Raw genomic sequence first — 15,974 nt, 5'->3', positions numbered from 1 at the left:
GACTTTTTATTCCTATTCTTGTTTCATTGCTATGGCCGATGGCTGGTGCAAATAAAGATTCATTCATTCATTAAAAATCAAACCCTCCCCAACTCCTGCAGTAAGAAGTTCCAAACACCCCACACTCAGACTAAGTAACAAAGTTGTGGGAAGATCGCAAGGCTACCCAGCTTTGTGCCTTTTGTCTTGAATGGCACCACACAGGCCTTGTCTATGAAAAGCAGCAAAGGTGAATTTAAATTGTGGGTTCTCAGTTACAACCGTGAAAGTGGGGAATCATAGTGCTGGAGAGACCACGAGGGTCATTTAGTCCAACCCGTTGCACTTTTGCCCAACATGGGGCTTGAACCCACAGCCCTGAGATTCAGAGTCTCCTGCTCTACCGACTGAGCTATGAAGACTTCCTTCTCAGTCACAGTGCGCCAGTTGTAGCGTCCTTCGTCCAGCAAAGCCCAAACAATTCTTTTCTCCTACAGAAGATTTGGAGAAAGAGAGTTAAGGGCAGTTAACTCTTCTGGGAATAAAACAAATGGAGCTATTGTAGTTTTTCTTTCTTTTTTAGATTTATTGCATGCTTTATAGGCACTGCTTTATGGGAAATTATTTTACATGGCGTATATCTTTTAATTGCTTTGGGTCTCCCACCCAATACAGCTTATGCGCAATACATTTAAAGCTGCGTTTAAATTTTGGGAGCTGTAGTTTACCTTTCACAGAGCAACAAGTCCCAGCACCCTTAAGAAACCATAGTTTTCAGCAGTGCTTTTTTCTGGGGTGTGTGTGCAGGGGTATGCGTACCCCTAAACATTTTGTGAATCTTTGCACTTTTGTTCATTTACTGTATTTATTTTCCCCAATTTGAACTATAAAATGGTGATTTTCTTGAATCAAAATGAGAGTACCCCAAGCATCTTCTTTAAGAAAAAAACACTGGTTTTCAAGAAATATTTGGAGGAAATGATGTGCTTTGAATATATGGGATGGACACACCCAGTTTAAGAGATGATAGGTAATGTCAGTCTTGGCTGTTCTTTCCAGAGCGACCTAGTTTATGCCATGGCATCGGAAAACAAAGATTTGGCAGCAGCTGCTTCTGACTCCAAGAACAATGAAGACCAGCAGGTGAGTAGTTCTTGGTTATGGTCATTTGATGGGAGAAACCATTGATGCTCCGAGTTGAGCTCCAAAGCAGACATGTCATTCTACAGTACATAGGACACTCCTCCCTCTGCTTTAGGAAGGCTTTTGCCTTCAGTCTGCTGAGTGGAGTAGCAACAGCAACACAGCATAAGTTGTTGCACATCTTAATATTGTAGCTGGGGGGGGGGGGAACTGACTCCTTTTGGAAGGAGTCATTGTCCAGGCCCATAAAATATTATCCAAACTTTACTAGCACAACTCTTTAAAAAAACAGAACATAAGCATTAAAGATACCCCTCTAAATATCCATACAATACCTTGTGCTTTTCAGCGTAGGCTCAGCATCTTAGAAAATATGGAATATAGTCGTACCTTGGTTCTTGAACGCCTTGGGACTCGTATGTTTTGGCTCTTGAACACCGCAAACCTGGAAGTAAGTGTTCCGGTTTGCGAACGTTTTTCGGAAGCTGAATGTCCGATGCAGCTTCAGCTTGAGTGCAGAAAGTTCCTGTAGCCAATTGGAAGCCACACCTTGGTTTTTGAACTGTTTTGGAAGTTGAATGGATTAAGTTCGGGAACCAAGGTACCACTGTAATCCAAACAGACCTATAAACCAAGGTCTCGCTTTAACAGTATCCAATTCCCTGGTGCTGTTTTCCTTGACAGCTTCATTTACATCTTCGGTTCTCTGTTGGGTTCAGAGAAACAATATCAGCCTTTGAAGATGGCAGATTTGCAATTCAACACCTTTGTACCTGATCTAAGGTTACAATAGTTTAGAGCAGGCTTCCTCAAACTCAGCCCTCCAGATGTTTTTGGCCTACAACTCCCATGATCTCTAGCTAGCAGGACCAGTGGTCAGGGATGATGGGAATTGTAGTCTCAATACATCTGGAGGGCCGAGTTTGAGGAAGCCTAGTTTAGAGTATCAACAAATCAACAAATATTCATTAACCCATTGAGGAGTTCAGTGTCCTTTTGAAAACAACTGTGGAAAAACCCCAATGTTAGCCATTTTCCATTTTAGATCTTTATTAATACACATACATCTTTCATTTCTGTGTGAATTAAAGCAATTATACTTAACACAGTTGAGTCAGACAAGAACTGGCTAGATTCTGCCTTACAACAACATTTAGAGGACCAAGGCTTCTTCATTCCTAATCTACAGAGTTTCGTTCTCTTAAACCCATGTATTCCCAATTCCGCTGGTCAGTCACATATCAAGAGAGGGGTTGGTTTCAAATGGAGTCTTTGTTGACTGCCCCCTGGCCTTGGGTTGCTGACACCGGTTGCCTTATCTGCTTCTCGTTCCTTTGCTTCTAGAACTTGGTGAGCAGAATGGCCTCGGTTTCCCTGAGTGCTGCTTGCGAAATGGTCTCCACCACATACTCTTCAATCAAAGAGAACATTCCGGTCTTCAAATCTTTCTGTGATGCGGCCGAGACAGGGATGAGGACAATTGCTTCGGCCACAGTCAGCAGGGTGCAGCCTCTTTTCAGCAAGCCCCAGAGTGAGTAAATGGCCGGCTCTGTGGGATGGGGAGAGAAATTCAATTCTGTTCCCATTTAAAGGCAAACTACCGTAACCATTTTTTGCGTTTTCCGAAACAATGCCTGAACTGAAACACAGCCTTCTTTCAAAATTGCTGTGTATCCAAATTTTGCAGTGCAGCTCCCCAGATGTGTGTCCAAAAGTGTATATTATGTGGTAAAGCATGCATATAAATGCGTATATTAGTGCGAGCGACATCCCAAAATATAGAGAAATTGCTTTGCAACCATGTGTATGTTAGGCAAAAGTAGTAGGAGAAATTTGCCCAGTGATGCTGATGGATTTTTTATGAGAACTTTTTAAAAATAAGATAAAAAACTGATGTGGAAATGTAGGGAATTGATCTTAAGATTTGAAGAAAAATGTGAAACTGCAAAAACCCCAAATGAATCTATTCACCTATCCCTACCCTTTGTGGAGTGTTTTCCAGTGTCTCCATAAGTTCATGGTGGTGGTAGTAAGTTCCACACAGAGAAAAGGAGTGGAAATTAGCTTGCAAAAATCTAATGACCACATGAAATTTTACCTTCTGTTGCAGAACAATATTAAACGGTCAGTGAAACATCACAAAACAAATGTCATTGTCAGTATATATACCACATTTTCCACAGGGAAACTCGTGCTCAAAGCAGTTCACACAAAGATCTAAAACAATAACTGTACATAACATATAAGACGTAATAAGAGCATCTATTGTAGTTGGTGCAACTGTCTAAAATTGCACTGTGCCAACAACAACTATTTATTATCTTTTTTAAAAAAAATATCCAGCAGCAGATGTGCAGAACAGCCGAGATCTGGACAAAGTGGAGGAAAAGGAATTGATAGTTCAAGGACCAGCTGATCAGGTAACCACTGTCCAGACTTCAACTGGTCCCTATTATGAATTTGTCCATCTGATAATGGGGTAGTCCTGATGGCTAGGAGGTTAACAAAAGAACATGAATAGTCTTTGGAGGCTGGAAGACTCTCACTAGGTCATGACCTTCAGCTAGCATAGGAACTAGTGGCTCTCCAGTGGTTGGCTGGGCTACAGATCCCATAATCCCGGTCCATTGGCCATATTGGCTGGGGCTGGTGTGTGCTGGAATTTAGCAGTGTCTGGCAGTGCCTTAGGTTCCCCATCCCTGAGTCAGCAGGAGATATTGTTAAGCAACCTCAAGCTGGAGGAGAAGAGCTGTAAGTTAAGCAGTACTCAATGGAGAGGCTTTAGGCTTCACCTTGCTTCTAGGAATCTGATGTAGACGTCCATCTGTTTCTGCTGGGCTCTGGGTGCCTGATATTTATTTGCAGATGTGCACCGGGACGCGGGTGGTGTTGTGGTCTAAACCACTGAGCTTCTTGGGCTTGTCGATCAGAAGGTCGGCGGTTCGAATCCCCACGACGGGGTGAGCTCCCGTTGCTTGGTCCCAGCTCCTGCCAACCTAGCAGTTCGAAAGCATGCCAAAAGTGCAAGTAGATAAATAGGTACCGCTCTGATGGGAAGGTAAACGGTGTTTCTGTGCGCTGCTTTGGTTCGCCAGAAGCAGCGTAGTCATGCGGGCCACATGACCCAGAAGCTGTACACCGGCTCCCTCAGCCAGTAAAGCGAGATGAGCACCGCAATCCCAGAGTCATCCACGACTGGACTTAACGGTCAGGGGTCCCTTTACCTCTTTACTCGAAGTCTCCTATGTATTCTCTGCCAAAAAATTGAATCCTGTAACACTTTCCCCAAATACCTTCCTGCTCGTATGTAGGACGCGTGCAACATGGTCCATCTTTGAAGGCTTATCTGTGGGTGGCAGACGAATACGGAAAGTTTTAAGAGCTACTTTTGTGAACAAGTTTTGCTACGTTGCCCCGGTGCTGACTGCTTCTCTCCCTCCCTAGGGGAGCCCAGATAAAAAGGAGACGGCGTCATCTACGGAGACAGTTGCAGCAGCAGCGGTTTGCCAAACAGCTGCCGAAACAAAGGACGTGGCCCCTGGGATGCTGGACATGGTTAAAGAAGCTGTCCGAGGGAGCGTTGAGATGACCACGTCTGCGCTAACTAGTGGCATGAACACTGTGATGGGCTCCAGCATAGGCCAGATGGCCTCCAGTGCCGTTGAGGCTGTGATGGGGAAGTCTGAGGAGATGGTGGACCAGTACCTCCCAATGTCTGATGAGGAGCTAGGTCAGTCGACACCTGTCTGTTAGCCGCCTCTACCTGCGCATGAGTGCCCAGTGGTCTGTGCCATGCTCATGCATGTACATCAGTGTTATTTAGTCTCTTCTAAGCACAGTTGAAGGGACGTGGGTGGTGCTGTGGGTTAAACCACAGAGCCTAGGACTTGCCGATCAGAAGGTCGGCGGTTCGAATCCCCGTGACAGGGTGAGCTCCCATTGCTCAGTCCCTGCTCCTGCCAACCTAGCAGTTCAAAAGCACATCAAAGTGCAAGTAGATAAATAGGTACTGCTCCAGCGGGAAGGTAAACGGCGTTTCCGTGCACTGCTCTGGTTTGCCAGAAGCGGCTTAGTCATGCTGGCCACATGACCCGGAAGCTGTACGCCGGCTCCCTCGGCCAATAAAGCGAGATGAGCGCTGCAACCCCAGAGTTGGTCATGACTGGACCTAATGGTCAGGGGTCCCTTTACCATTACCTTTAAGCACAGTTGAAGAGGAACTAGGCTGAAGTAGCCACACAATGTCCACTGCAGTGCAGATTCCTATTGCAAGGTCCCCCACAATCTGAAAACTAAAATTCTCCATCCGTGCAATCCACATTCTGTACTAAAACAGAATTGAGCAAATGTGTGCATTGTTCTGTGACTTTCCTGCTGCTCTACAACTTTCCTTAATTTGTGGGTGGGAGGGCTCTTCGGAAGCCAGAGGGAGGCATGGTAGCAAATGTCAATAGGCCTTGCCTTGGGAGGAAATGGGTAATCAAGCTCATTCTTGTAATCTCAGTCTATCTGAAAAGTTCAGTGTGTGAAGAGGTTTGAGCTAGTTGCTCCTGCTCATACCGCATGGCTCTCACCAGCCTCTCCAGAGTTCCTATACCTAGGAACTTTTACCACTTTGTAAGTAAACTAAGTTTTGCTGCCTGTGCAATTGTTCTAAAGCACCTGAATCTGACCTTTTGAGAATTTGTAAGTAAGCCATTTTTAACTTTCCAAATGTGCGATCTGTCCCTGTGCTGAGGGAAGAGGGAAACTTTGGAAAGAAGCTTTTAATGGGCATATGAACTCGCTTTGAAGGACATATTTTAAAGCTTTAACAGTCCAGATTTATTTAGCTTGCTGCATATTTTGTGACTTTATATCTCTGCTGGGGTTCTCCCACCCAAAAGTACTTGCTCCGAACTTGGATCTTGGAATGCAGGAATTCCAGGATGCATATGTATATTTGCACCAACAATATTTAGGGTGTTCTGCATATTTCCAGGGCTTGCTAAGTTCTAAAGTGTGTAATGCCTTCCTTTCAGCTACTCTTGCAGCTGCTGTGGAGGAGCCAGAGACCTCTTCTTCCATTGAGAAGCAAAGGCAGCAGCGGGGTTACTATGTGCGCCTGGGTTCCCTCTCCAACAGGGTGCGCCAGAGAGCCTACCAGCACACCCTGGGCAAGCTGCGCCAAACCAAGCAGAAGATGCAGGAGACTCTGTCCCAGCTCCAGCAAGCAATGGACTTGGTATAAGCACTTTTCTGGTCTCTGGTAGTGCTTGCTCTAGGTCAACCTTCTCTAACCTCTGCTGTTGCAGATCGCAACTTCCACCAGAGCCACCTGGCATGGCTGCATGATACAGAGGCTGCTAGTTGTGCTGGTTGATGGGAGCTGTAGTCCAAAACAGCCCCAGGTTGACAAAGGCAACTCTGGCTCTCTGGGATTGTTGGTTTTTTTGGAAAAATGTGCTGGGTTCAGTTGCACAATGCACATACCTTTAGCTCAGGGTTGTGAATTCCAGATGTGATGTCCACCAGCTTTGATAACTTAAAAGAGGATATACTTCTGGGGAATATATTTAAATCACTAACTGACCATTGAAGCTGAAGGGGGTGGGTCTGTCTGTTCAGATGTGGTGCCCCTGAACACCATTGTTGTGGGACAAACTGGGTGAAGGGGGGCAACTTTCAGGTCCTGCTCTTGAGCTTTCCAGAAGGAAAATCTACACTGACCTGTTTAACATTAGCGGGTGGCGCTGTGGGTTAAACCTAGGCAAGCCTAGGACTTGCCGATCTGAAGGTCGGCGGTTCGAATCCCCACGACGGGGTGAGCCCCTGTTGCTCAGTCCCTGCTCCTGCCAACCTAGCAGTTCAAAACCATGTCAAAGTGCAAGTAGATAAATAGGTACCGCTCCGGCGGGAAGACTAACGGCGTTTCTGTGTGCTGCTCTGGTTCACCAGAAGTGGCTTAGTCATGCTGGCCACATGACCCGGAAGCTCCCTTGGTCAATAAAGCGAGATGAGTGCCGCAACCCGAGTCAGCCACGACTGGACCTAATGGTCAAGGGTCCCTTTACCTTTACTTAGATATATCATTCTAAAACGTCACAGGGCATACTTGTAAATGGTGTTTCCTGCTTGGCAGGGGGTTGGACTCGATGGCCCTTGTGGTGTCTTCCAACTCTATGATTCTATGATTCTAAAGCGGTTTTCTTACATTGTCCCCCCCCCCCCCCGTCAAAATGCTGCTGGTAGATCAGCAGCACCCTCTGGTGTCACATTTTAATAATGCATTAAGAACATTAAATGCGGTACATCTGATGTCCACCTGCATTACCACCATCCTTCCCTAACCCCTCCTTAATGTTAAAAACCATGTGTGTCAATCCACTTGGGTGTCGGTTGCCTGATCAGCAAGGCACGCCATGTTCTGTTGCCCAACCAGACTGGTTCATTTTATTTGTGTGGCAAAAGTACCTCCCAAAATGTGAGATGTGATTCTCCTTGGGAGAGTCAGTCCTACTGAGCTTCATTTGAGAGACTTTGGATTTGAAGAAGAAGAGTTTGGATTTGATATCCCGCTTTATCACTCCCCTTCAGGAGTCTCAAAGCGGCTAACATTCTCCTTTCCCTTCCTCCCCCACAACAAACACTCTGTGAGGTGAGTGAGGCTGAGAGACTTCAAAGAAGTGTGACCGGCCCAAGGTCACCCAGCAGCTGCATGTGGAGGAGCAGGGAAGCGAACCCGGTTCCCCAGATTACGAGACTACCGCTCTCAACCACTACACCACACTGGCTCCCTTTCTGCTTTTTACTGTTTCGCTTGGAAGTATCTCTCTCTTCTAAATGTTCTTAATGTTCTCGCTGCTAATTTCCTAGATTGCATTTGCCAGACACACAGACCAGAAAGATCAAGGTGGGCAGGAGGAACTGCGGCAGAAGTGGTTGGAGTGGAGTAAGAACCAGTTGAGACAGAGCGATTCCACTGGAGAGAACCCAGCAGAGGTATGTTGTGTTATTGGCTTCCTCAATGCGTTTCCCAGAGAAGGGCCCATCGGGACACAGGATGGCTTGCTCTCGTGACAAAGCTCAGCAGACCATATCTTAGCCCCTGTAAATCATGGTAGCATAGCTGTCAGCTTACAGAATTGAAAATAAGGGACCAGCAGCCTTGGAAATAAGGGATCAGCAGCCAAAATAAGGGATTTTCCAGGCACAGGTATGTTCAGCTTCTGAGCCCCTCCAAGCCAAAGGCAGAAAGCCCAGCCAGCAGCCCAACAAAGCCTTAAGCGGTGGTTCCCACAGCGCAGCAGCCCGGCAAAGGGGATGCAGCAAGGAAAACCACCGTCACCTCTCCGCTGGGAAGTGCTGAGCAAAGATGAGTCCCCAGACAAGGCGGCCAGGCACAAGGCATGCAAGCTCCACCCCCCCAGTCATTCTTAGACTCCTTATTGGGTGAGCAACGCAGCCAAGCAACACAGTTGGAGCCTCCCTCCTCCCTGGCCGGCAGGGAGGGAGGGAGAGGAGCTGCTTCCTTTGAAACATGGGAAATTTAAGGGACATCATCAATAAGGGACAGCAGTGGGACATGGCGCTGGGATAAGGGACTGTCCTGCCGAATAAGGGACAGTTGACAGCTATGTGGTAGCTAAAGGGAGATCAGGATGAATAACAATAGTCTCATATTATTTGGGTTTTGGAGAGCATACCTGAATCACAGGTAGGGCAAGAGCTGCAAAAATAAAACACAAAATTACAATATGGTCTGAATGGAGGATAATCAAACTTTCAGTACCAGTTTTAAATGGAAGGTAAAATTTTTGCTTACTTTATGATTTGTGAGGATGAGCAAACGTAAGTGAAGTTCAGAAAAAGACAAGAATTGAAGACTTCCATTGCAGTGCTTTCACCTCACCAATCTCTGCTCCGTGCCATATCCAAACCCTATTGCCTGATACATCTGCTGAAGGTTTGCCACCCCTGTCCTAACTACAATTAATCCAGAATGTGGCCATATAACACTGGTCCCGAAAGACCTAAATTGGCTCCCAGTATGTTTCTGAGCACAATTCAAAGTGTTGATGCTGACCTTTAAAGCCCTAAATGGCCTCAGCCCAGTATACCTGAAGGAGCGTCTCCACCCCCTTACTCAGCCTGGACACTGACGTCCAGCTCCAAGGGCTTTCTGGCAGTTCCCTCATTGTGAGAAGTGAGGTTACAGGGAACCAGGCAGAAGGCCTTCTCAGGAGTGGCGCCAGCACTGTGGAACGCCCTCCCATCAGATGTCAAGGAAATAAACAACTCTCTATCTTTGAGAAGACATTTGAAGGCATCCCTATTTAGGGAAGTTTTTAATGTTTGATGTTTTATTGTGTTTTTAATATTCTGTTGGGAGCCACCCAGGGCGGCTGGGGAAACTTAGCCAGATGGGCGGGGTATAAATTCTTCTTCCTCTTCCTCTTCCTCTTCCTCTTCCTCCTCCTCCTCCTCCTCCTCCTCCTCCTCCTCCTCCTCTTCTTCTTCTTCTTCTTCTTCTTCTTCTTCTTCTTCTTCTTCTTCTTCTTCTTCGTTGTTTTGTTACTACTACTGTTAAGTTATAGGTGAACATATCAGACGACACAGCAATTTTTCAAACAGCTATTGTTTATTCACAGGCCAGAACAGAACTGAACTTAAGGGTTCAGCCAGCCTGCTTATATAGAGCTCCAGAACAACGTAATTGTAACAGCTTTCTGTAACTATCCAACCACTGAATGTCACTTTTGATCCCTTATTTGCATATGTGGACCTGAACTATCTACAGTATCCCCCTGCTGGCCCAGGGTGAGAACTTCAGTAAATAACAGCTACTACTATTATTATTACTAACACCTCTCTCTTTCTCTCCAGCAGATGGAATCCCAGGCTCTAGGCATGTCCCGCAACATTGCCCAGCAGATTCAGGCTGCCTGCCAGAGCCTCCTGGCCAACATGCAGGGTCTCCCTGCCGCCCTCCAAGAAAAGGTGCAGCAAGCTTACAGCTACATGGAGGAGCTACAGGCTGCTTTTTCCAGTGCCAAGTCATTCCAGGAGCTTCCTAGTGGCCTTTTGATGCAGCGCCAGGAAACAATGGGCAAAATCTGGCAGGCTGGGGACGAGGTCCTGGAGTACGTCATGCAGTCCACTCCCCTGAACTGGATTGTGGGGCCCTTCTCCCCAGAAGAGGCCTCTCCTCCTGAACCTTTGGCCGAATCCCAAGCAGCAGAGGTGCCTCCATCTGTGAAGGAATCGGAGGTAGATGTCCAAAGGATGGAAGTGCCTGGATCCAGTGCTTTGAACGAGCAAGCCTAACCTGCAATCTGCGGCCAAGTTGCTTCCGTTCTTCCCAGAACACAGAGCTCAGCGGTGCTCAATGTTGTTGAGGCGCCTCTTTGTTGCAGAACTTGCTAACTTAAATGTGAAGCAGGCAGTTTTCTTAGCAGCTTGTAGGGGACAAAAACTGTACCTCCGAAACAGTTTAGCCCATCTCCTATGGCAGTGCCAAGCTGACCTCTATAGAGGTTGTTCAGTGCAGTTTTCCAGCAAAGCACCAAACCAATCTCAACAGGGCACAAATGAATGGATGCTACCTGACTAAGGACTGGTTCAGGGTCACTTCTCCTGCTTGCATTAATATCTAGAAAAGGATGCATCTAGACCGGTGTTTCCCAAACTTGGGCCTCCAGCTGTTTTGGGACTACAATTCCCATCATGCCTGACCACTGGTCCTGCTAGCTGGGGGATGATGGGAGTCGTAGTCTGAAAACAGCTGGAGACCCAAGTTTGGGGAACACTGATCTAGGCGTTAACAGCAAGCAGCGGGTTAGCATCTAGTTTCAGCCCAGGACTTCTTTAGCTGGTGTTGACTAGGGCTTCCCTATGCCTCATAGAATTTATGGTGATCTGTTATCTTTCAAGCTTCTTGACCACTGAACAAGAGTAAACACTTCATGTCAAAGATAAAGTAAACCAATTTGCATCTCAAACTGTGGCTCTGGATTTTTTCTTCCCTGTCAGAGAAGTGCTGTGGCACTGCTGATTAAGATCTGGCTTTTGGTACTAGAATATAAGGGATGTGGATAGTGTGTGGTCTAAACCACTTGGACTTGCTGATTGGAAGGTCGGCGGTTTGAATCCCCGCGACGGGGTGAGCTCCCCTTGCTTTGTCCCAGCTCCTGCCAACCTAGCAGCTCAAAAGCACACCAGTGCAAGTAGATAAATAGGTATCACTGCAGTGGGAAGGTAAACGGCGTTTCCATGCGCTCTGGCTTCCGTCATGGTGTCCTGTTGTGCCAGAAGCGGTTTACGCATGCTGACCGCATGACACAGAAATCTGTCTGTGGACAAATGCCGGCTCCCTCAGCCTAAAAGCGATATAAGCGCCGCAACCTCATAGTTGCCTTTGACTGGACTTAACCATCCAGGGGTCCTTTACCTTTACTAGCTTATAAAGATAGCACAGTAGACATGAAATATGCATGCAAATCACTCCACTTCTACATAAAAAGCATACAATGTGACAGACTGTGGCACATTGTTTAAATAGGAATGTATCCACTGGGAAACAAAGGTAGCAACTTTTGCTTACCTTTGGCATGATAAATATGTAATTTAAGTAGAATATTGTCAGGGAACTGACATCGGAGCCAGAGGTGGAGGCAAGGCTCTCAAGCGATGCTGCAGAGGGGCCCAGCAGGGAGAGAGGGAGCTCATCGGCTGGGGAAGGAAATCAGCGTAACACCAGGGATAGAGGAGGGCAGATGGGAGAATCAGCGAGGGGGCTCCAAGACTCTTCGCTGGAGACCAGCGGGGAGAGCACGGGTCCTCCGCTACCCACACCCACCCTGCGCAGAAGACTTCCACGCAGGAAGTAGGATTACCTTCTGTGTCTGCCAGGGCACACTTAAGATTCCTGCGTTTTTTTACCAACCTCATAGATGCCCCGAACACCTTATTGGCTAAACAAGCCTTTGTATCATTACAAAATAACACTACTTGGCATAAAAGCCTATCAGACATTCTATCCAGATACAACCTACCTGAGTTAAATACTCACAAATTGTGGAGCGCTGATAAAGTTCGGGAATGGATCTTTGAAAAAGACGCCTTTATGGACTCCACCAAGATAAAGAACTCTGGGTTTTCCTACTGGCTCCCCCAAGTAAAAGCAGTCAAAATCTGTGCCAACTACTTGGTCGAGATCACTGACCCCACCCTTCGGAGAGCTTTTACTATGGCACGGTTTCAAACATTGCCAACTGCCTACCTGACCGGTAGATACACAAAAACCCCAGTAGAACATCGTCTATGTCCTTGCCTTATGAGAATTAAAGAGGACCTTACACATTATTTCCTCTATTGCCCCATTTATTCGGACTTTAGAGATGCATTGCTGCAAATTATACCCAACTCTATAACCAGTCCTGAAGATAGAGTAAAATTTTTGTTAGTTGATGCAAACCCACGCATTACCCATGTGGTAGCGGTCTTTGTGATGAAGGCCATGAAAGCCAGGGAAAGATTTATGAACGACAATGTAAAGACCCCTCCATCGTCTGTTTGACTCGCTGCTCGTTTTCCCTCCTTTTCTATTTTGTGGGAAGAAGGTTTTGTCGGCATAGTATGTAATGAATTTTAACAATTTTTAACTACTGTAGTGTTGATTTTTGTGCACAGGCATGGTCCTCACAATAAACGAATTTGTTGTTGTTGTTGTTGACTTCCACGCAGGGAAAGTAGGCGTAGACTTGGCGTCAAAGAACTTCTTTGCTGGAAGAAGTTCAAGAAACGCCCACTGACGGATTCTGCTAGCAACTGAACAGCCACAAAGTGAAGGGCTGTCCAGCCAGAGCAGGTTTAACCAGGCTACCTAGCCAGGAGTGGCGGTAACTTGCGCATGAGCAACCCCTTATAACCATTACAAATATGATCCCTTAACCTCAGCTGCCAACAAATATCTGTTTTTTTCTGAAAGCCTAATCAAGAATGTGGTGTTTCCCAGATCTGTGTTGTCTTTCCCAGCACCAGAGAAATGACTTGTAAAAATGACGACTGTCCTCTTACAGAGCTTCAACCTCTATTCTTGGACATGGATATTCTTTGTACATGCACTTTGTCATAAATCTAGAAAACATCCAGTCATACGCAGCAAGGGTGATGGCCGAGCTACTTCCCATCTTTGTAGTTACCATAAAAAACACCAGGGGGCAGTAACGCCCTTTTTGCTCTCATGATGCATACTCAGTCATTTAACAGTTGGTACATTCTCCATGTTAAGTAAAGCCTCTATCAATATTTCACCCCAAAATTCCATTGGACAAAAGCAAGGAATTGCAAGCTAAGGAATGGTTCAGACAATTATCAGTTCTATTTTTGACTGTGGTTGAACTGTCCAAGCCAATACTTTTGTTGTGCATTAATTCAAAATAGCTGCCATATTAGTTTACAGTGCCAAAAAAAGGTGGGGTGAATCTCTTGATTTTTCTGTGCTTTAGAGAACTGTACAGTTGAGGTTGCTAACTTGTTTTTCAACTGGTTTTATATCCTGAGAGCAGCCTGCTGCTGAAATTTAACCCATGAAGCTTTCCCTTACACTGGAGGAAGCTTGCTTTAATTTCTCATTTCCAATATGAAACAGTTCTGATAAAAAAATGATCAGGCCTATGTTCAGTTGAGTTTTTTTTTTTAAAAAAAGGTAAGCTAAGATAGAGTAAACCTGCTGCATCGTCTGGTGTTCTGCACAAGAAGACTCAATGGATTACCTAGATTCCTCTGTTCCAAAACAAACACAATCCAAAATGTTCTGGCATGTCTCTCTAAGCTTGCAAAATGAAGGTTCATACGGCAAACATACAAATATTTGGTATAAGTTATTTGCTCCAGGGGGACGCGGGTGGCGCTGTGGGTAAAACCTCAGCGCCTAGGACTTGCCGATCGCATGGTTGGTGGTTTGAATCCCCGCGGCGGGGTGTGCTCCCGTCGTTCGGTCCCAGCGCCTGCCAACCTAGCAGTTCGAAAGCACCCCCGGGTGCAAGTAGATAAATAGGGACCGCTGACCAGCGGGAAGGTAAATGGCGTTCCGTGTGCTGTGCTGGCTCGCCAGATGCAGCTTGTTACGCTGGCCACGTGACCCGGAAGTGTCTGCGGACAGCGCTGGCTCCCGGCCTCTAGAGTGAGATGAGCGCACAACCCTAGAGTCTGTCAAGACTGGCCCGTACGGGCAGGGGTACCTTTACCTTATTTGCTCCAGTGCCCTGCTGAGAGGGTTTGGACCATTTCCCCTTTCTTCCTGGTGGTTGGCATCCATCTGTCTCGAGAGACAATGGAGTGCGCCTCCAGGGGTGAAGTCAAACCACTTCGATAGCAGCACCAAAGTGACTTTCCTGGGGTGAAAGCCTGGGCAGTGTGTATGGACTGCCCAGGCAACAAGACCCTCCTCTTGGTCTCGCTGATGTGGTCCAAAGGAAAGCAGAGCAAAATGTTTGGCACCAGCTTAGCTGCAGGAGTTGCCGGAAGGAGGCATGCAAGGTAATATCCAGCCATCTTAGGGTTGACTCCTTAGCCTTTTCTCCAGAAGATATCCTGCAGGGCAGATGAGGTTTAGGATCAGAGTTTTCCTTCTCCTAGATGGGCTACCTTCCCAGGTTGAGAAGCCCCATCTGCCCCTCACTTCCTTCCACAGCACGTCCAGAAACCACCTTCTTGACCGTTGGACCCACTATTGGTCTCATCCGGTCAATCTGCCAGAGCCTGTCTTCACATGCAGGGAAAGCCCCTAACTCACTGAGGGGTTGAGACCCATCAGCTACCCTCACCTGGTTTAGCTGGCCAGTTGAAGCCATTCCCAGGGTGTGGCTGCTGTTGCATGTTGACAGCTTCTAGGAGCCACAGGTGAGAGCTGAGTGCACGTTCCCTACAAACTTAACAAGAACTCACTGAAAGCATATGAATCAATACGTAAAAAAGGTAAAGGTAAACGACCCCTGGACAGTCATGTCCAGTCAAGGACGACTATGGGGTTGTGCCGCTCATTTCGCTTTCAGGCCGAGGGAGCCGGTGTTTGTCCACAGACAGCTTTCCGGGTCATGTGGCCGGCATGACTAAACCGCTTCTGGCACAACAGAGCACTGTGATGGAAGCCAGAGCACACGGATACTCCGTTGACCTTCCCACCGCAGCGGTATCTGTTTATCTACTTGCACTGGCATGCTTTTGAACTGCTAGGTTGGCAGGAGCCGGGACAAAGAAATGGGAGCTCACCCCATTGTGTGGATTTGAACCACCAGGCTTCTAATCGGCAAGCCCAAGAGGCTCAGTGGATTAGACCACAGCGCCACCCGTGTCCCATATGAATCAATATGGCTTACTTGACCCAACAATCTCGCCCCTCAATGCAAACAAACCTCACTGCAACAAACCACAGACAACCAACCATACCCTGGCAGCCCTAATCCCTCTCACTACCAAGGAAATGTAGTAAGCGAATAGAAAGGGAACCTACGCAGTTGACACCGACACAAAACCCCACATGTACACTATATAAAAGAATATAAGTTTCACCACCCCCTCCCTGCTTTCTTCTTTCCTGACCTTACACTGAATACTACACTAATGTCTCATATCGAATGTAACTGATCTGTAGAAAAGATGTTGCAACCTGGAAAAAAAAAGATAATGCACGTAATTTGGTAAACCAAGAAAATCTTTAATAAAAATTGTTCTAATATGAAGTTTCTTCTGGCTGCAATAATGCTGAATGGCCACAAGAGGGCACCACAGCGTAACTGATTTTTGGGGAGAAATACACTCAGGAGCATGGCAGGGTTAAGAAACTATGTGGATAGGAGGTGTCAGAGTAA

General features: G+C 46.7%; 1 protein-coding gene across 1 annotated transcript; it reads left to right on the top strand.

Moving 5' to 3' along the window:
* The first annotated feature begins 875 nt into the window (after window positions 1–875).
* LOC310834864 (perilipin-3-like) lies at window positions 876–11,092 on the top strand. The gene is made up of 7 exons (XM_083719329.1): window positions 876–1,122; window positions 2,467–2,653; window positions 3,466–3,542; window positions 4,567–4,852; window positions 6,144–6,346; window positions 7,978–8,103; window positions 9,988–11,092. Exons 1-7 carry the CDS (start codon window positions 1,003–1,005, stop codon window positions 10,426–10,428), a joined length of 1,440 nt encoding a protein of 479 aa, XP_083575455.1. The 5' UTR covers window positions 876–1,002; the 3' UTR covers window positions 10,429–11,092.
* The last annotated feature ends 4,882 nt before the right edge of the window (window positions 11,093–15,974 follow it).

This window comes from Podarcis gaigeae (assembly GCF_964106915.1).
Source record: "Podarcis gaigeae genome assembly, chromosome: 17".
NCBI lineage: Eukaryota > Metazoa > Chordata > Lepidosauria > Squamata > Lacertidae > Podarcis > Podarcis gaigeae.
This window is presented reverse-complemented; position numbering and strand designations above follow the sequence as displayed.